This window comes from Onthophagus taurus, chromosome 11 (assembly GCF_036711975.1).
Source record: "Onthophagus taurus isolate NC chromosome 11, IU_Otau_3.0, whole genome shotgun sequence".
Lineage (NCBI taxonomy): Eukaryota > Metazoa > Arthropoda > Insecta > Coleoptera > Scarabaeidae > Onthophagus > Onthophagus taurus.
This window is the reverse complement of record NC_091976.1, coordinates 4,016,122-4,036,328: the sequence shown is the minus strand read 5'-3', so window position 1 is coordinate 4,036,328 and position 20,207 is coordinate 4,016,122. Positions and strand designations below refer to the sequence as shown.

At 31.3% G+C, this 20,207-nt stretch overlaps 3 protein-coding genes and 1 long non-coding RNA gene across 6 annotated transcripts in view; 2 read left to right on the top strand and 2 right to left on the bottom strand.

Annotated features, from left to right (window-relative positions):
* Positions 1-492: 492 nt before the first annotated feature.
* Positions 493-7,965, top strand: LOC139431732 (uncharacterized). Of its 3 annotated transcripts, XM_071199844.1 has the most exons (3): positions 6,776-7,140; positions 7,204-7,483; positions 7,536-7,764. In XM_071199844.1, exons 1-3 carry the CDS (start codon positions 7,037-7,039, stop codon positions 7,554-7,556), a joined length of 405 nt encoding a protein of 134 aa, XP_071055945.1. In that variant the 5' UTR covers positions 6,776-7,036; the 3' UTR covers positions 7,557-7,764. The 3 variants fall into 3 exon arrangements, 2 of the variants coding, with proteins under 2 accessions (XP_071055945.1, XP_071055944.1); XR_011641808.1 differs by lacking the exon at positions 6,776-7,140 and adding an exon at positions 493-615 and having other exon boundaries at positions 7,204-7,764; XM_071199843.1 differs by having other exon boundaries at positions 7,204-7,965.
* Positions 7,921-20,207, bottom strand: part of LOC111417718 (putative nuclease HARBI1) — a 351,867-nt gene continuing 339,580 nt past the window's right edge. The window contains exons 2-3 of the mRNA XM_071199842.1: positions 8,832-9,029; positions 7,921-8,749 (exon numbers count right to left, since the gene is read on the bottom strand). Of these exons, the coding sequence (XP_071055943.1) occupies positions 7,976-8,749; positions 8,832-9,029 (972 nt within the window). The 3' untranslated portion in view covers positions 7,921-7,975. The remainder of the gene's footprint in view (positions 8,750-8,831; positions 9,030-20,207) is intronic.
* LOC111417714 (protocadherin Fat 4-like) lies at positions 12,638-14,316 on the top strand. Its single transcript, XM_023050079.2, has 4 exons — positions 12,638-13,168; positions 13,228-13,326; positions 13,378-13,626; positions 13,684-14,316. Exons 1-4 carry the CDS (start codon positions 12,713-12,715, stop codon positions 13,933-13,935), a joined length of 1,056 nt encoding a protein of 351 aa, XP_022905847.2. The 5' UTR covers positions 12,638-12,712; the 3' UTR covers positions 13,936-14,316.
* On the bottom strand, positions 16,987-19,279 carry LOC139431786 (uncharacterized). The gene is made up of 2 exons (XR_011641843.1): positions 18,292-19,279; positions 16,987-17,831 (listed from the first exon to the last, which is right to left on the bottom strand). It is a non-coding gene; the product is annotated as an uncharacterized lncRNA (long non-coding RNA).

The window sequence follows — 20,207 nt, the reverse complement described above, 5'->3', positions numbered from 1 at the left end:
ATTTCTTTGTACTTATATTGGTTATTTTATATTAATTATGCAGCTTTACATGTTTCGACTAATAAAAATCATCTTCAGAAGCTCTAAAAGGGATTAACAATCAAAATATTTAAATTAATTAAATAATCTAAAAGTGCTGTTTGAACTTTGTTAAGAATATTCTCATAACAAAAATTAATTTTCCCTTCATGAAGGTGTTACTTCCATCAGATCATATAAAAAACAGTCTTAACTTTGTAAAAGAAATAAAAGCAATATTTAAAACGATTTAAATTACAACTTACTAATGAGGATAAAATAAAATGATTAGGACACTCAGAAAATACCTTTAATAACTAATAAGTAATTATTCAACAATCTTACTTAAAGGAAAACAAATACTTTCTATGTGGAAATTGTCCAATTTGAGGACAATTAAAAATATAATTATGCCAGCAATATGTATAAATAGGTAACTCTTACTTAAATTATATCAATGTCAAGTCTTCTACAATAAAAATGGCTTGTAAACCAATTAACCACCTTTTTCTTTTAGTAATCATAAAAAATGTTATTTATGTTGAAGTTTCGAGTAAATGTCGCCATGTACCTACAATAAATCCCCCATTTAACAAAGTAAGTTTTAAATATATGGTTTTTTTTATTTGTTTATTTTTTGTTTTTGGTTAACTTACTGAAATTTACTGAAATACTAATAATTCTTACTAATAATAAAATTAGTAGATAAATAAATTACTATTCATAGGTTTCGTGTATGTGTCAGTAAGACATAAATATTTGGAAAATTATTATAGAAAATTTGTAGAGCCTTTTTGGACAAAATTAGGGTTTAATAAAAAGGAAATGTTTGGTATTAGTCAACAAGGATGTCCAAACGTAGAAGGATGATTTGTTCTGATTATTAAACGATACATATTTTGAATAAAATATAGATCATAAATGTTGGATTCTGTTTGATTATTTAATGTTTAAAAATCCTGATTGCCTATTAAACTACGTTTTTTTTAATAAAACCTATACTACAAGTTTTATTTTTGGTTTTCAACACCTATATTATTAGAAAACAGCTATTATTGGGTTATCGCTTCATGTAGATAACACATGCAAGTTAACTATTGCATTTCAAGATCAAATAAGGCGCATATCATAAATTTCCTTAAATCATTAATGATGTTCATATTAAGGAAATATTTTATTTACTTAATTTGAAAGTCTTTAATCAGCAAAAGAGCACAAGCACATAAATAAATTAAACACACTTCTTATTCTTGAAATATGAAGTAAACTAATTCGCAAATAAAAAAATACTTGAGATAAGATATATTTTTAGTAAAATAAATAAAACTATCAATTACTTAACACGTAAAAAGTTGATCGATCATTTCAGTGTTTTGTTTATTTAACATCAATTTTAAAAAATTAAAAAATACGCTTACGAAAATACTAATTTTTTATTTATTTATTAAATATTAATAAAATACGACGTGTTTACTTTTTATGGAATTTTGTGTTATATAATAATAACTGTCTAAATATTTTAATGGCTATTTCATTTATAACGTAAACAACCAATAAGAATACGCGGTTTTCCGTCAATTACGAGTATTTCAACGGTTATTTGGCTGTAACCATGAAGAACGATAATACGAATCTTTGTATTATCGCTCGTATGACATTTAAATAATTTTAAGATATACATGAAAGTTTCCATAACAATCAATGTAATTTATTAGTAAACAAAAATATTAAAATTCTAAAAATATACATATTTTTTATTCATGAAATAGTCTACCCATATACTACACGATAATCGAAAATACTCGAATCTAGACGTATTGCCTTAAAAACATCACTCGACCTTCGGTCTCGTGGTGTTTGGGGCAATACGTTTCGTATTATCGAGTATTTTCGATCGTCTTGTTATATAACATATGAAAATACAGTGTCTAGATTATTTCTACATATGAGCCGGTGAGAATGAAAGTGGCATAAGTCATAAAATTTTAAAAATTGAGTTAAGTCCGTATTTACAATCCTTAGGTATAGGTTTATTTAGAATGAAATGCGCTTTAGTTAATTTGTGTCGAAATTCACCTCTAGGAGCAACACGAATATTCATTTTGTTACAATACTTGACATTTGTTGAGAATGACAACGACATAAGTCAAACATTGTTACGCAAATATTATGTTAATTACTCACAACAATTTTCAGTGATATTTCTACAATTATTGACAGATGCCTAACAACGGTGTTAATACTTTTCTTTCATTAAGGATTGTACCTTATTCGTTTAGTTCGGAAGACGAAGAGGAAACGACAAAAATGGAACATTCTAATAAAACTAAAAGTAGGAAAAGAATTCGAAATCCTTCCCTACACAAACAAAACATTGCGAAGCAAGCACGAAATTTTGGGTAACGATACGTTACAAAGATGGGTAAAATTATTGAGAAAAAAACATTTCAAGATGCTCTCTGTTCCTGCAAAAGGAACTGTAATGACAAAATGACGCTAGTAGAGCGAAAGTCGTTGTTTGAAGCTTTTTGGAAAATGGGAAATTTCAAAAGACAAAATACATTTTTATGTGGTTTAGTAAGCAAAAATTCAGTGAAGCAAAGAAGGCCAAGAAAGGAAGGGGCCATTATGAGGAGTGCTTCATTTCAATATAATTTAAAACCAAACAATAATTTATCAGTTGTGGTTTGCAAGAAATATTTTCTTGGCACGTTTAACGTGTCTGAGGGAAGAGTTTCCCGAGCTTTAAGAAAAACACTCGATGGTCAGACTCCAGGAGATGACCTAAGAGGCTTAAAAGGCTGTCCTAAACGGAAAATATCAGAAGACGATAAAACTTACGTTATGCAGCATATCCAGTCATTTTCTTCATACGGGAGTCATTACAAAAGGAAACACAACGCAAACAAAAAATATTTATGCCAATCATTGAGCCTGCGAAAAATGTACAGCGCACGCCGAAAAATGCTATGAAAACCAGAGGCAGCCAGTCAAGGAACATTTTTATCGGTATATCTTCAATACGAAATTCAACTTACACTTCTATAGCCCGAAAAAAGTTTTTCTACGTATGGAATGAGACAGTTGCCGGAAGAGGCTTACAAGAAATATCGTCATGCCTATTAAAGCACTTAAAAGTTTATGCTAACAATAAAAAGAAAGTCACTGTTTACAGCGATACATGCGGAGGACAAAATCGAAACATTAATATGTGTTTGGCAGTAATGAGATTTATTCAAAGTGATGAAACTAACATCGAGGTCATAGACCAGAAGTTTTTGATACCGGGCCATTCGTTTTTGCCTAACGATTCTGATTTTGGCAGTGTAGAACTTGCAGCAAAAGGAAAAGTCATCTACGTTCCAGAAAACTGGTATGAAATTATGACAAATTGTAGGAATAAAAAAAAAATTATAATAAGTACAATGAATAAAAATGATTTCTTTTCTACTGAAAATTTAAAGAGGAATGTTAGTAACAGAAAAATCAATATTGAAAATAAACGTATAAACTGGTTGAAAATCCAGTGGATTAGAATACAGAAAGGGAGTCCTTATAAAATAATGTATAAGGAAACATTAGAGGACATGATAGAGTTTGATGTCCTAAACATAAAGCCAACTGGCAGAAAGGGAAGGCCTATTTCTTTAAAGAACGTACCGTACGTTAAACTTTATACTAACATAAGACCTATAAGGAAGTTAAAAAAACAGGATATGATGGCTTTGTTGCCGTTTATTCCTCCGGTGCATCACAATTTTTTTTTAAATCTATGTACAGCTCTGTCCAAATTTAATGCGAATCGTCCGCTGTTAGCTCCGACATAACGCTGGTACTGGAAGAAGACGGAGACATCTTTTGTTTCTATTCAATTCGATTTCTGAGCCTAAAGGAAGTTACCCTCTTCCTTAACCCAGGTAAAACCGTTCCAGTTTGAAGTGGGCCGAAGAATGGATCACCCTTTTTTTAAATGTGTTAATTTTATTTTATTTTAAATCTTTTTTGATATTTTTAAGAACAACAAATACACGATTTTTTATATGTTCCTCTAATAAATGATTTTAGAGTATTTCTATAAATAAAACGTCAGATAAAAATCTCAGTAATATAATTAATATAATATAAAACAAATAGAATTATTCAATATCAAAATTACGTGCATTCAAATTTGTCCGTTTTCTTAAATACAACATGCCTCGTGTTCCTGGTCAATGAGAGTCAGGTTTGACTACGAGGCAAGCAATTATTGCACTTCATCAAGAAGGAATAGATAAATAGGAAATTGCCGAACGTGTAGGCTTATCAGTAAGATTTGAAGAAAACGGAAAAATTGGCCTTACAACATCTAGATCAGGCCGAAGACTTATTCTTAATAATGCTCAACGAAGGAGAATTGCTGAATACGTCACCGCCAATCCATTTATAACGTCCACAATTATCAAAGATTTAATTCGATTGAAGTGCTGTAGGATGTTTTGATACCATCAATAAGAACCTTGTATCCAGAAGGAATCATCACGATTGTACAAGACTATTCACCCGTGCATTCTTCAAGGATTGTTCATTATTGGTTTGACGATCATAATGAGGTTAGGCGAATACCCTGGCCAGCGCGGTCACCTGATCTTAATCCAATCGAAAATCTATGGGCTTTGATGGAAAAACAGTTCAATGAAAATGTCACTTTTCCGATTCGCAACGGGGATAATCTGAATCGTTTCACGGCAAGGGTGTATGCGAAAGAGTAGTAAATTCGATGTCCACCAGATTGCAATGTTGCATAGAGAATAATGGGTACAAAATACTGATAATATTTGATGGTATAATGCACCTTATAAAATTCTCCCCAATTAGATTATTATAATATTTATTATATTTTATATGTATAATAATATATTATATTTTTTGTTATATAGGAGTATTATATTTTATCTACGACTGCTTGGATAAGTCATCATTACCGCACTCATTTGAGTTACGTAATGAAGTTCATTACCGCACTGGTTTCATTACGTAACGCATTTTTAGCCTAATCAGAACAGACTTAATTTATTGAAACGAGCAACAACACAAAAGAAAAAGTGCTATCTACTTACAGAGAAACAATACTATTTATTATAAACATTAATTGTTATGTATTTACATTTCAAAACACTTATTCCAGATGAGTAAACATGTTATTGAAACTGACAATTCAAAATTGTCAACAATTATTTCAAAATATTTTTATAAATGTCAAATAGACTTTTCTAAAGAAATTGATTTTTTAGTAATTTTTAGCACTCGTGTGATTACACGACTCGGTCTACGACCTCGTCGTGCAATTCTCCACACTCGTACTGTAATTATGTTTCTAGCCCTCTTATAATATAAATACCTATTATTATATTGATTTTATTACAAATATTAAAATGGTTTGTGATATATTTCAATATATAGTTTATATATAACTTACTATCAATATACAATTTTCATTTCTTATGAGGTTGGACTTATCGTTCTACTGTATTACCAAAGTAATACAGTAATAAAATAAAAGGTTTACTTCACTCTTGCTTGTAGTATTTTATTTCAAAACTAGTTTCGAGAGTGTTCTCTCATCATCAGTTGAAAACTGTACATGAAATTACAAAGATTTCTTGTATTAGCACGAAAAATAGCATCAAAATGAATTAAAGAAATTGAAAAAACATAAAACAAAAATAAAATATATAAATGGCAAAAACTTACGGTCAAATTTCGAGACTTGAACAATAAAAGTCGAGGAAAACATCATATTATTCACAAACAAATTAAAAACAAACAAAATCAGAACCATTAAAACCTTATGTAATATTTTAAAAATGAAAAACGCATTAAAATAAAGTTAAACTTTAAAATAAAGAAGTTACAAACTTGTAGCATGGTTGGGAAGAAAAGAGGAGACTGAATCGAATATACAAAATAAAAGAATGAAAAAAGTGGTTTACAATAACCAGCGGGTCTAAATGGGGAATAAATTAATTTATTATTATTAAAATAATATAAATATTACATAAGGTTTCATTTACTACAGGAATTGTGTAAAGTAAATGGATTTATTATACTTATTTATTTTCTTAATTTTTCTTTGTGATTCAATCATCTAGGCCATAAATCACATCACCCCGCTTGTTCGGAACTTTTACAACACTACAGAGCAGGTAAAACCTAGAGTGAATGCCTCGTGAACGTAGGTCGTTTCTAGTACAATTTTATGCCTCTACGAGCGGCTCTTTTCGCATTATATCTGAACAGAACTGTACATCCAATGCTATAGAAGGCGATATTGGACCTCTATCTTTCCATGCAGAGGAAGGTGATGAACTTAATAATAAAGAGGAAGGTGATGACGAACTGCAGGTTCGTATTAACCCCTACTTTTTATAGTATATACAAAAGATGCAGAATATAATGTTTATAAATCGGGTTAATCATTTAATTTCAAACAGCAATCAGTTTTTAGTATTGCGATCTTTTTTTATTTGATTTTTCAATAATAATTTTAACATACAATTAAATTTCTCCAATTTGTCAAAATGTGACTTATGCCACTTTCATTCTCACCGGCTCATATAGTAATAGCATTTAATTACTTTATTAAAATGATTGTGGTAATTCCATAAATATTCCGCGGCCCAAATTGGAAAGTTAAAAACGATTAAAAGATTTTATAATTGAAAAATAAATCGTTATTAATCAATAATTTTATTTAATTTTAATTAATATTTGGAGATTTAGGGCCAAATTCATAAACGTCACTAAAGTGACACTTAACCTAAACTAACACTAACCTAAAATATTACTAACTTTAGGGTTAGTGGAATTTAAGTGTCACTCTCCCTAAAGTTTGGTATTCATAAAGAGTCACTAACGTTAGTGTGCAATTAGGGAAAACGTCATAACAATCGATGACGTTTTGTTGACGTTATGGAACCAAAACGAACCTTTATGAGCGCGGACGAAAAAAGAATTTTGTTAGATTTGGTGGGTAAATATAATGATATTGAATGCAAAAAGTCAGATTGCGTATCGACTTCAAAAAAGAAAAAGTCCTGGGAAAATCTTACCGAAGAATATAATTCTATGGCTGAAACAACCTTTGTAAGTTAAATTTTTCTACTAATTTTAATTTATTTCTTAACGTGTGTCTCTTTTGAATGACAGCGTACATTGGAGCAACTTAGAAAATGTTGGGAAAACATCAAAGCTGGAAAAGAAGGCAAGGATGGCTACAGGAGGTGGATTATTCGTTCCAATCCCAGATGATGATGCGGTTGACGCTGTCTTAAATGCTGTTGATATTGAACTGTCGGAAGCTATTGATAGTGAAACTTGTACAGCTGGTGGTAGTAAGGAGTATAATTTAGATAGAAATAATGTACTCCAACCAGTTGTCGTCGAGCAAGGCTCTAGCCCTGAACCCAGCAAGTGCTTGCTTTTAAAAGTAATTATTTTAACCTTTATATTGAATTTATTTCTCAAAGATACTCCGACAGTGCACCACCGCATATCAGTAACCCCGAGGGTCCGGAGCAGTCGAGGGAAGGTTGCCAGCGCCTTAGAAGAGGAGGCCGAGATGAGGTTGAACAGATTAAGGCAACAAAGAATTAATGACAACGAATTGCATAAGGCACAATTGAAAGAAATAGAAGAAAGAAGACAACAGGCAGCAGAATTGCATGAGATAAATAAGGAGAAATTAAAATTAGAAATTGAGTTATTAAAAAAAGAAATTAATAAGTAATAAATTTAATTAAATAAACTTATCTTTGCATTACCTCTACATTATTATTTCTAATACAATACATGGAAACGATAATAGTATAGAACATCTTTAATAATTAGAGACTTTAAAAAAATATATTTAGAAAGTCAAGGAAATGTAATCAAAATTAATATATTATGAAAGGTACAAAGGTACACAAACTAAAAATTATTACATGAAATGTCTTTGTATGAAAGCGTTCCTTATTATATTCCCTCTTCGACGATCCACGGCAGGAAGAACTGGCACAATACGTTCTTCATTCGGAATTTCATTATTATTGGGGATTTCTTCCTTAATATCCTGCGCAATATTATGCAACACTACTGTAGCAGCAATAATCCTTCTTACATTTTTTATGTTACATTGTAAGGCCCCAGTTAGGCACCGAAACCGTCCTTTCCAAACGCCAAACGTTCTTTCTACAACGTTTCTGGTACGAACATGTGCTATATTATATCGTTGTTCAGGTGGTGTCTGTGGATTTAAAATGGGAGAATATAAAAATTGATTTTGCTGGTAGGCACTGTCGCCCAACAATATTCCAATTAATAGCTTCGATTCAAATTTCATAGCCACAGCGCTGCTATTAAATATCCTGCTATCGTGTGCAGACCCAGGCCATCTTATAACAATATCAAAGATTTTCAAAGTTGGTCCAGCCACGACCTGAACATTTAAGGACATAAATCCCTTCCTGTTTCTAAATATTTCGGCATTGGCACCTCCCGGACTTTTAATTTCTATATGAGTCCCGTCAACACACCCTACAACTCCAGGAAAACCTCCAATTTCGAAAAATTTTCGTCGTAGGTTGGTTTTCTCGGCTTCACTGCTTGGCAAATTCACATATTTTCCAATATTTCTTGCCAGTAATTCCGACACCTCATTTATTATTCGGCAAGTGGATGTCTGGCTGATGTGCGCTAAATCCCCACATATCCTCTGTAAGTACAAGATGTAATAATATGCTAAACTTGTCCTCTACCTTTATACTATAATTATAAAAGATGTCTTTTATAATTACCTGATAACTTCCACTTGCATAAAACCGAAGAGCGGTACAAAGTTTTATGATGGGTGGAATTGGCAAGCCACGATTTGTTGTAGCAACGTCTCTTGGGTAAACCAATGGTAATAATATATTTTGGATTATGTCACGACCAAACCGAAAACGTTGTATCAACTCTTTTGGCGGTAGGACTCCAAAGGATTTCCGACATCTCTTAAAATTGTTCTAATAACGAATTTATGGTGTGTATTAGCTATTTATGTGTATATAAATTATGTTATTTACTTACCTTGGTGCACGATCATGGCAAAAAACATCTTCAGCGTGTTCAATAAATTCTACTAATAATAATTCTATTCTATTATCCATTTTGATAGATGTAAAGAATGAATTTATAATGAAAGAATAAGTAATAATCAAAACTATAATAATCGTAACTAATAACTAACAATCAAATTTATAAAAACAACACAACTAACAATGATAATCTAATAAACGCGAGTAATCACAACTGCTTTCTTCGGAATTTATGATAGCAAATCTATAAAAAACGAATTAAGACAACAGCAAAATGACAGTTAGTGCTCGCGATTGCGCACTCAAAGTTTACTCACTTTTCCCTAAATCTTTAACCTATAGTTAGAAAAAAGTTAGTCACTAATTAGTCCCTAACTGTTCTTGAATACCAAAATTAGTGCCTAACCTCAACTTAGTGTGAGTTTAGGGTGAGTGTCACTTTAGTGATGTTTATGAATTTGGCCCTTAGTATTCTTTAAAATGAATGCTGGTTTCAATCGGTCGATATGAATACAATGGTGCTGATTATTTTTTAAAATGGTGAAAGTTTTGGGAAACTTTTTTACCACATTAAAAGGTCCCTCATACCTACGAGCTAAAGTTGACTTGATACCTTCTTCTCCAATAAACACGCAATCTCATTCATACAGATTTTTATGAACGAAAATTTTGGTAGAGGTAAAAAGGTTTTCTTAGCGAAATAAGTAATGAATAGGGATTGCCTGTAAACAAGTTCTGCAGACAAGCATCCTAAGCAGACCACCTTGTAAAACGGTGGTCTGCTTAGGATGCTTGTCTTGCTTACGTGTTGCTTAAACGGTGGTAAAAAATTGTGGATAAATTAGAGTTTATGGGTTTAAAGCTGGCCCCAGAGAAAACGAAATGTGTACTAATGAAAAGTAGGAAAAATAGAGGAGAGATTGAAATTAATGTGGCAGGACATTTTGCCACATTAATGCCGATCCTATGAGAGTAATAGGATCGGTGATATAGCCGCAAGTAGCCTGTATGCTACTACAGGCATACTATGCTTGTATGCCTGTAGAAGTTGGAGAGACACCATGAAGGTTAAACGGCATGTAAAAAAACTAACAAGATTACAAAGGCTATTGGTAATCAAAATTATTAGTGCTTATAGGACTATATCTAGTGAGGCTCTTCTAGTTATACGGAGATCACTACCAGTTGATTTAGTAGTTCGGAAACGGTGTAAAGATATGGATATTGTAGAAAATCCACATAAATTAATAGATGAGTGGAGGAATAGATGGACTATAGATACTGGCAAGATGGACAAAACGTATTATGCCAAACATTATGCCGTGTTTGTTTAGAAAATGGGGTGAAGTTAATTATTTTTGGACTCAGCTTTGAAGTGAGTATAAAGTGGAGATGGTTGCTATAGAGCTCATCTTCATAAACATAAAAAAGCTGAGAATGATAGATGTCTATACTGTGCAGAAGTTGATGACGTGGAACATACATTTTTTAATTGTGGAAGATTGACAGAGAAAAGAAAAGAAACATATAGGAAAATTGGAATGTCACTTACACCGGAAAATGTAATAACTACAATACTAGATAGTCAGGATAAGTGGAATGCAGTAGGTGATTATGTTAGATATGTAATAGAAACGAAAGATATGAAAAAGAAAATGAAGAAGAAAAAAGGCTGTTTTAAGCATTAAAATATGGAAATATTTTTTTTAATATTCTCCGAAGTAAAGCCTTTTGGGTAGTTTCCGGAGTAAGGCGAGGATAGGGGTTTTTAGTGGGTCGGGGTATTTGTTTTACCTCAACCCAAGTATCAATACGAATATGTTAGAAACGTCTAGCAGGGATATTGAATTTACCCAAAGGAGGTTTCGCATGTCTGTATATTTTAACTCTTTGGCAGTTAATACATCTTGTCCATGTAAAAATATTTTAATTCATTTTGGGCCAGAAAAGTTTTGAGTTGTACGGACGCCTGGATGGGACATGTTATGAAAATTTTCAAAAATTTTGAATCGTAATTCCTTAGGAATGTATATACGCGGTGTTGATTTTGAAAATTGTTTGTAAATAGCTTTTTTGAAAGAATATTATGATCTAAGTCAACATCTTGAGCATTTTTGATATTTAAAATATTTGGATATGAAATTTTACAGGTAATCGTGCCAGTGCATTTGCCATCTTACTATTAAAAAAGCAGATTAAACACAAATATTTAGAATAATTGTTACAACGATATTCAGTTTAGGATGTTTTGTTTTTCGGCGAACCGTCTTTCAATAATTGTCAATGTCATTAAAACTGTAAAACAATCGTAATGGCCACCTACTCGTGCTTCTCTGACATGAGTAATCTCTCACTAATTTATCTAAAACGTCAACATCACTTTTTGTTTTATTGTATGTCAATATTATTTCTGGCTTGAAATTATTTTCTTCAGAGGATATTTCCTGCTACTGGTATAAAATTGAAAGGAGATAAATTTTCTAGGTTTTGTAATGTAAGACACAAAGGTTACTTCTTTAGTAAATAAATTATCAGAGAATACAAGTCCGGTATCAAGGTCCGCATGATACCAATCAAAGTGAGTTCTTTTTTGAGCAATTCTTTTGCAAAAGAATGTTTGCAAGGAAGTTGTCAGTCGTAATATTACATCCACTTCCATGCTAATGCTGCGCTAAAGTCTTGACAAATTTTGATCAAGAATATGTAAAACATTCTAAAAGAATGTTTTATCTTTCTCTTCTATCGTCAATTTATATTTTATTTTAGTTTGTAAGTGCCTGTTTGTGCATTTCTGACAAACTTGTATTTGAGACAGTGATAATTCCAATTTTTTCCTCAAATACACTTTCTAATTCCTTCCACAGTTCTGCAGCATCATATAGAAAAGCACCTGTTTAGCAATTTGTCAATTCTCCGGGATATTGGCTTTAAGATATTTAAGTAATCTTCGCAGATCGTTTAAGTCTTAAGGAAACGTTCGCGATAGGCCGTGTATTTGGGGCAGACGCCTTGCATATGTTATAAGTCTTCGATTTCTCCACTGATACACATGTCTACACCCCGACATAACCCTTTGTTCTTCCATGGTAAATATCACCTTTCTTTTCAGCCCCCACGCACGCATGGATCGACGTAACTGTCCTACAAAAACTGGCATCTTGTCTTTAAAGTAGTCAAGATGCTGCAAAAACGTACCCCTACTATCCCATAAAACCCCAAGATACAGAGTAAGGTAGTCAATCCACACAATTTAAAACTATTAAAAAAGTATATTGCCTTAAAAACATCACTCGACCTTCGGTCTCGTGGTGTTTCAGGCAATACGTCTCGTATTATCGAGTATTTTCGATCGTCTTGTTGTATAATGTTTGATAATTGGTTCCTTTTCGATTTCCACATCACATGTTTGAAACCAACTTTTTTATATCATCTGATGCATTTATCGATACTTGATAGATAGCGGCCTATCAAAGGTTTTAGTCATTACTATATGACGAAAAACACTATTAAATCTTCAGTATGATTTTAACATTGTCATAGTGAATGTGAATCTGTGAGTTTAATTACAAGAATTTTTTCAATACAATAATAATATTAAAATGATGAAATCATTTTTGATTTTCGGGACAATTTATTTACTCGTTCTAAAAGTTTCAATAATCGATGCTAAACTGGAATTGGTAGGAACCGGTGATCCGAATATCGATTTTGTTGATTCGGCAAGTTCTGTTACTATCTCGATGGATGAAGAAAACCAAGGAGATGTTATTATCGCCTATATTATACAGGATAAAGGAACGAACACGCCAGAGATTCAATTCATTCCTGCATCAGATTTAGAAGTTACCGGGATGAAAATTATTGCAAGTGGGGTAGAAAAAATATTTAATCTGGTAGTCACGAAAAGACAAGATTACGAATCCGAGTACAAATCGTTTGTTTTTGATATTTGGGATAACGTTGATGAGTTGCAGAAACAGGTTAACTTGAAAATCAAAAATATTGACGATAACGTACCGTTTTTAACATCCAATGATCTACAATGTTCTATTAAAGTATGTTTAGAATCAATACAATTTTTATTAAGAATTAATTTTTTTTTTAATTACAATAGGAGGCTGAATGTTGTGATACTGGATGTGAGTATTTAATAACCGATGATGACAGGGAGATGGATCAAATCTCGTGGTTAATTAACGGTGAAGAAACGGACGTAGGTCATTAAATCATTGATTTAATTTAAAATTAATCTTTGTTATTGAAGGAACGTTTCGAATTTGAGCGAATTTATCCAGATAATTTAAAAGATAACGAAATGGCTATAACACTAAAATTAAGAAAAGAATTAGATTACCAAGATGGTTCTTTTTACGTAATAAACCTATCAATAAAAGATACGGTACACTCACCTGATCCTATAAGAGTCGTTGTTCCTGTCATTGATGTTCCCAATTTACCTCCGGTTTGGGTTAAAATCTTTCATTCGAAAACATTTGACGGAGCGTTAGAACAAGTAAAAAAATTAAAATTAATAAATTAAATTTAATAAATTAATTTAATTATTGTTTAGGAATTTCAAGTAGAAGCAAGAGATGGTGATATAGGAATCGACACTAAAATCTATTACCAACTCAATTTTGACCCAATCGAAGATTGGAATAATAAAGTTTCTATATATCGCGATAACGGGAAAATCAGTGTTGGGAAATTAGATGAGGAAAATCGTGATACTTTCACTTTTAAGGTAAAGGCGTGCGAAGAAGGTACTGATGAGTCTGAAGAAACTTGTATTGAACATGAAATAGTATTCATTTTATTTTAATTAATGTTAATTAAAAAAATCCATTGTAACAGTAGTATGTGAACGAAATTTAATATTAGTTATTTATGAAATAGTGTGTGAAGCTGTTTGCACACGAACGCAATGTTTATAGCGTGAGTGTGCAAAAAGCACTTCACGCAAAGTTTCATGCAATATCTTATCTACGACTACTTGGATAAGTCATCATTACCGCACTCATTTGAAATGATTTAAATTACGTAATGAAGCTCATTACCGCTTTGATTTCATTACGTAAAGCATTTTTAGCCCAATCAGAACAGACTTAATTTATTGAAATGAGCAACAATACAAAAGAAAAAGTGCTACCTATTTAAAGAGAAACAATATGTACTATTTATTATAAACATTAATTGTTATGTTTTTACATTTCGAAACACTTTTTCCAGATGAGTAAACATGTTATTGAAACTGACATTAATTGAAAATTGTCAACAATCATTTCAAAATATTTTTATAAATGTCAAAATAGACTTTTTTAAAGAAATTGATTTTTAAGTAATTTTTAGCAGTCGTAGATAAAATGTTGTATATCACACGTGGACTAGAGCATAATTATAGTACTCTTGTGATTACACGACTCGGTCTACGACTTCATCGTGTAATTCTCCACACTCGTACAGTAATTATGTTTTTATCCCACTCGTAATATAAATAACTAACTATTAAACACATGTGATGCTTCTACATTTTCTAAATTTTAACATTTTCTTTTTCTGACGATTTGGCTGATGATGACTAATATTAGTCGAAACCGGTTCCAATAATAATAAATTTTTTTACAAGCAAGTAAAAAGTTTCTTATTAAATATTTACCTTTACATATATAATAAATAAGCTTGCAACATGGATTCCTACAATTAAAAAATAAAAATTATTAATAACAAGTGTAAATTTAAAAAAATTATGTCAAAATACTATTTGACAGTTGATTGTTTCATTTGAAATGCATTGCTACTTTACGCACGCTTCCGTTACTTTACACACACTTCCGTTACTTTACGTCCTGTTGTCAAATTTCACCCACTGCTGTCAATAATGACGTTCTTTACGAATTGAAAGTGTGTTCAGAATGACGAATTTACAAACGATAGTAGATAAATTTTTTAATAAACTGAATTTTGTACTTGCTTTGGTTTATTAATAAAAGTCAGCTTTTCATCTTCAGAAGCACTACAAATTAACATTGACGATATAATAAAGTTTAATAAAAAATTAATTACAAGGTTACGTACCCCTTATAGTGTTGAAATTGACGGTTAAAGAAAAATATGTTATAAACATGTCGTATAATTACCAAACGGACTCAATAAAATAATACGTTTACGTAAAACTTGTATAATAGACACTACATCACATATTAAAATTGAATATAAATAATTTAAAAATATAACCGTTACAGGTTATCTTTGCAACGTTATTGTAAAAACGGTTGAAAAGCAAAATATAGAACCATTTTTCGTTCGGTCGAAAACCAGAAATAACGAATTGTGATCACCGTTGATGGTTATTTGAATAGATTGAATATTAGATGGTGATAAAATTGAAAGATGTTTCGTTATAACATTTATTTTATTCATTTTTCTACGATTACATATACTAGACTAAAGTTTTAAAACTTAATATTATTTGAATTAAATATAAACTAATTTGCATGTTCAACATTTTTATCGAATATCCTCAATTCGTAGGTGCAATGCACCTCCGAATTGCACGCATCGATATTACGTAAGTTTCATAATCATTTTATGACTTGTATTCCATTACATCTACACTACTACTTTTTTTTGAAAAATTAGTTTAATAGATGAAGATAATAAATTAAAATTAAAATATATTACTAATTTAACCAATATACATTTCAATAATAATGAAATCAACTTACTAAACAAAGGTCATAAATTTACCTTAAAACCGTCAACGAATTTACATCTATTTACATTTATTTTATTTAATTTTAAATATTCTTAATCATACTTTTCGCTTGTAGATTTAGCTGATGATAATAAATAATTATCGAAACCAGTACTAATCGTAAGTATATTTCATTGAAAACCGAGGAAGAGTTCTTTTAATTTTCACCTTATTTTATTTCACTTAATTTTAATTTTGTCTCCACTTGAAATATCTTACTCGATTTTTGTGCACTGTAACTAATTTATTCTTTATTTTCAACGTCACATTTAGAGTGTCTTCTTTAATTACTTTTTTCTTCAAACGTCATTAAATGACAACTTTGTTGTCGTGTTTACTCGCGGTAGAAGTAAGTCATTGTTGCATAACGACGGTTGGTAAGATCAACATAGCAAAAAAGTACTTCAGCGTTATGGCGCTAAAGTAAATTTCACTTTAGCGCCATAGCGCTGAAGCACATGTCACTTTAGCGCCGTATTGGAAAATAAGTTAATTGTCATTTTATTAAATTTATTAAAATTTATATTGCAATTATTTGCAACGTTTGAAGAAAAAATACTATGTTTTATTCGGAAGAGAAGCAGATTCGTTTGTGGCTGGTCCGTCATTGCCGGACTCACTTCGTTCGTCCGGCAAACTGTCGGACACGCCACAATTTTAACGGCTCATCTGTCATTAGCGACTCACTGCGTTCGTCGCTAAGCGACAGACCACGCCATAAAAAGCACTGCTTCTCTTCCATATAAAACAATATACTATTATCGCCAACCGGCAGCAAAAACATATTTTTTCTTCAAACGTCATTAAATGACAACTTTGTTGTCGTGTTTACTCGCGGTAGAAGTAAGTCATTGTTGCATAACGACGGTTGGTAAGATCAACATAGCAAAAAAGTACTTCAGCGTTATGGCGCTAAAGTAAATTTCACTTTAGCGCCATAGCGCTGAAGCACATGTCACTTTAGCGCCGTATTGGAAAAGATATTTTTTTGCTTCACGGACGCTAAGTAAAGATTTTAAAAATTAATAAAAAATGAAACTAACCTTTTAATTGTTTGCTTTCTTATTTTCATCTCAAATTAATATCACATAAAAAAACTAAATAAATTAAAGAACAAAACAAATAATTATCTCTTATATTTTAAATTTTAATAAACACAAAAAAATTGACACATTTTAAACTTTTTATGAAGAAATAAACCATTAAGTGACAATTGATTTTTTGAATAATTCTTTAAACATATAGTGTCATGATAGTGCAAAAAAGTTAATTTAATATTTTTATTTTTTATAAATATTAATATTAACTGTGCATTTCTTGAAAACAGCTCCACAAAAGTTTACTTCTTCTGAGGGAACTACTCCTTTTTTGGTGGAAACTTCTCTGGAGATGTTTTCACTGTCATTAAAAATTACTGTATTATCATGAATTGAATCATTATTTATGTTAACGTCTACGTTATGGCTTGATAAAATTTTTCTTGCATTTTCATTTTGATTGAACATCGACTCTTCTATGTAGCCTTCAGCCACTGTGCCGGATTTCCATCCACCAAGTCTTTTTAAACAGGTAAGATCGCCTCCTCCATCTACAAGTAAAGTGGCTGACGTTCTTCGTAATGAATGTCCAGTATATTCGTTTGGTTGTGGTAAATTTAAGTATGTGGCCACTTTTAGAGGGATTTTACCAATCACATGAATTCCCATAACCATTCGACAACACTTTCCATTAAGATATTTTTAAAAAAATCTTCTACTTTCAAAGTCCTGAGGTCTCAATGCTACATACTTTTGATATAGGTTTATATACTTGTCTCCAATTATTGTAAATGACCTTGATTTGTTAGTTTTACTATCAGGAATAGTTACACGAATGACGGATCCTAAACTTTCTACGTCATTTAGTGTTAAATTTACTAACTCATCGCATCTACATGCCCCCGATATTCCAATTATTAAAACAACCTGAAAATAACACATTTAAATCTTCCATTTCGGTGTATTTCACCTATAATCTATAAACCGTTAACAAAACTCCCGATATTTTGACAATGACTTTAGGTTGTTTTAAATAAATCACTAGTTTAATTTTAATAAATTATTAATAAAAAAAAAAAAAAAACCTAATGAATAAAATTAAATTATTATTGAATTAAATTTTATTAACACATCTTGCGCGGGCATTTTGCCGCCAAAATGTTACCGTCTATCCATAATCCATAAAAAACGAGTTTAGTCGCTTCCCGCTCAACATATGAAATTCGCGCAAAACGACTTTAGTCGCTTCCCGCGCAGGATGTATTAATATAAATTTAATTTCTTTTTTTTTTAATAATTTATTAAAATTAAACTAGTGATTTATGTATTTAACCAACCTAAAGTCATTTTGACATCTCGGGAATTTTGTGAACGGATTATAAGTTACCTTAAGTCCTAAATATTTGTCATTTGGAGCTTCATCCAAAAACTTGTCAAATTGTTCTTTTGTAAATACTTTTGATTTCTTGGGTCTATAGCCCTCATTCTGTTTTTTCAAAAATGCTCGTAGTTTCATATATTTCGATATGTCAACATTGTAGTTAATGTTCAATACTGTTCTTAACATGGAGTATTGAGACCATAAAGTGGAACATTTCCATTTAGATTCGGTTACTAATTCGTAAAAATACACTAGTAATGTATTTTCCGAATAGTCTTTTATATTTTTTTTATTACACCATGTAAGAAATTTATTGTACGCACCATTATATATTTTAGTAGATTTCGAAGGTAATAAACTATTTTCTATTACCTTCTTCGCGATATCGTTAATTTCGGACGACATTTTGTACAAAATAAATTTAACTAACAGCTAAAAGTTAAAATTCGCGCAAAACTGTTTACTTTTTTTTATTGGTTGTCAAATTTACGTCGTCGTTGCTAACGTTATTTTGTCATGACGTCCTTCGATTTCTCATTAATACATAATAAGTTAATTGTCATTTTATTAAATTTATTAAAATTTATATTGCAATTATTTGCAACGTTTGAAGAAAAAATACTATGTTTTATTCGGAAGAGAAGCAGATTCGTTTGTGGCTGGTCCGTCATTGCCGGACTCACTTCGTTCGTCCGGAAAACTGTCGGACACGCCACAATTTTAACGGCTCATCTGTCATTAGCGACTCACTGCGTTCGTCGCTAAGCGACAGACCACGCCATAAAAAGCACTGCTTCTCTTCCATATAAAACAATATACTATTATGCTATCCATTTGCGGCAGTAAAGTGACACTTTATGCTACTGATCTAGTATTCTGTTTTGACAATTTCCAATTGTCAAATTTCTATTTTCAACTGTTGCGGTGTTACCAACCTATTTACAACTACATACTTATTTACCTACATTGTCAAAATTTATTTTATTTTTGTTAAAAAAAAAGATAAAAACACGAATACAAAAAATAACATAAAAAACATATGCGGCAGGTAATAGTATATTAAAATAGAAATAGCGTTTTTTATGCTATTTTTTATAACACTTGAAAATAGAAATTTGAATTGACAATTAGAAATTGTCAAAACACAAAATGTATTCACCTGAAAGAAATTTCATGTACACCTCCCGAAATAAGAGAAATTGCTCAGAGTTCTATTAAAACACTACTTCCAGAGAAGTCCCACGAAAGGTATGAACAACAGTACGCTAAATTTAAGGCGTGGTGCGAACAGAAGAAGATGAAAGAAATTTCAGGAAATGACCCAATGTCACCAACTTGAACTGGTTCCATAAAATGTTACTAAAATCTCATTACAGCATTGGATGCTATAAAGAGTCTCATTACAGCACCAGTTTGAGTACTGTAATAGCTTTCCTTTACCGTTGCGAATTACAAAAAGCGTTTTACCTGTCGCTAACTGTTGTCAATTTAAAAAAAATGTGAAAAAAGAGCTGGATTTGAACTCGGTACCTTCTACATAAAAGCGCAATGTCAAATTCAAATATAAATTTATTTATTAATAATATGTACAAAGAAAATATTATAATACATCTTCTTAAAACTAAAATATATCATAAAACATCTTAAAACTAAAATATATCATAAAACATCTTAAAAACTAACGATGCGGATGCGGATTTTTCCAAGCGGCGGCGCTTGGTAAACCTATAGGTATAGTGCGGGCGGCTGTTACAACTAGCTATATACAAGGAATAAATATATGCACAATAAAAGGGGTTGCAAGGGATCCGCGTGACAATTTAGCTGTGACGATTGGAAGGGGCAGAAGCTTAGGATAATCGTGTTGATAATTGAATTTCCTAATTGAGAGCGGGCGGGTTACGGGAGAGCGCTCGGATGGT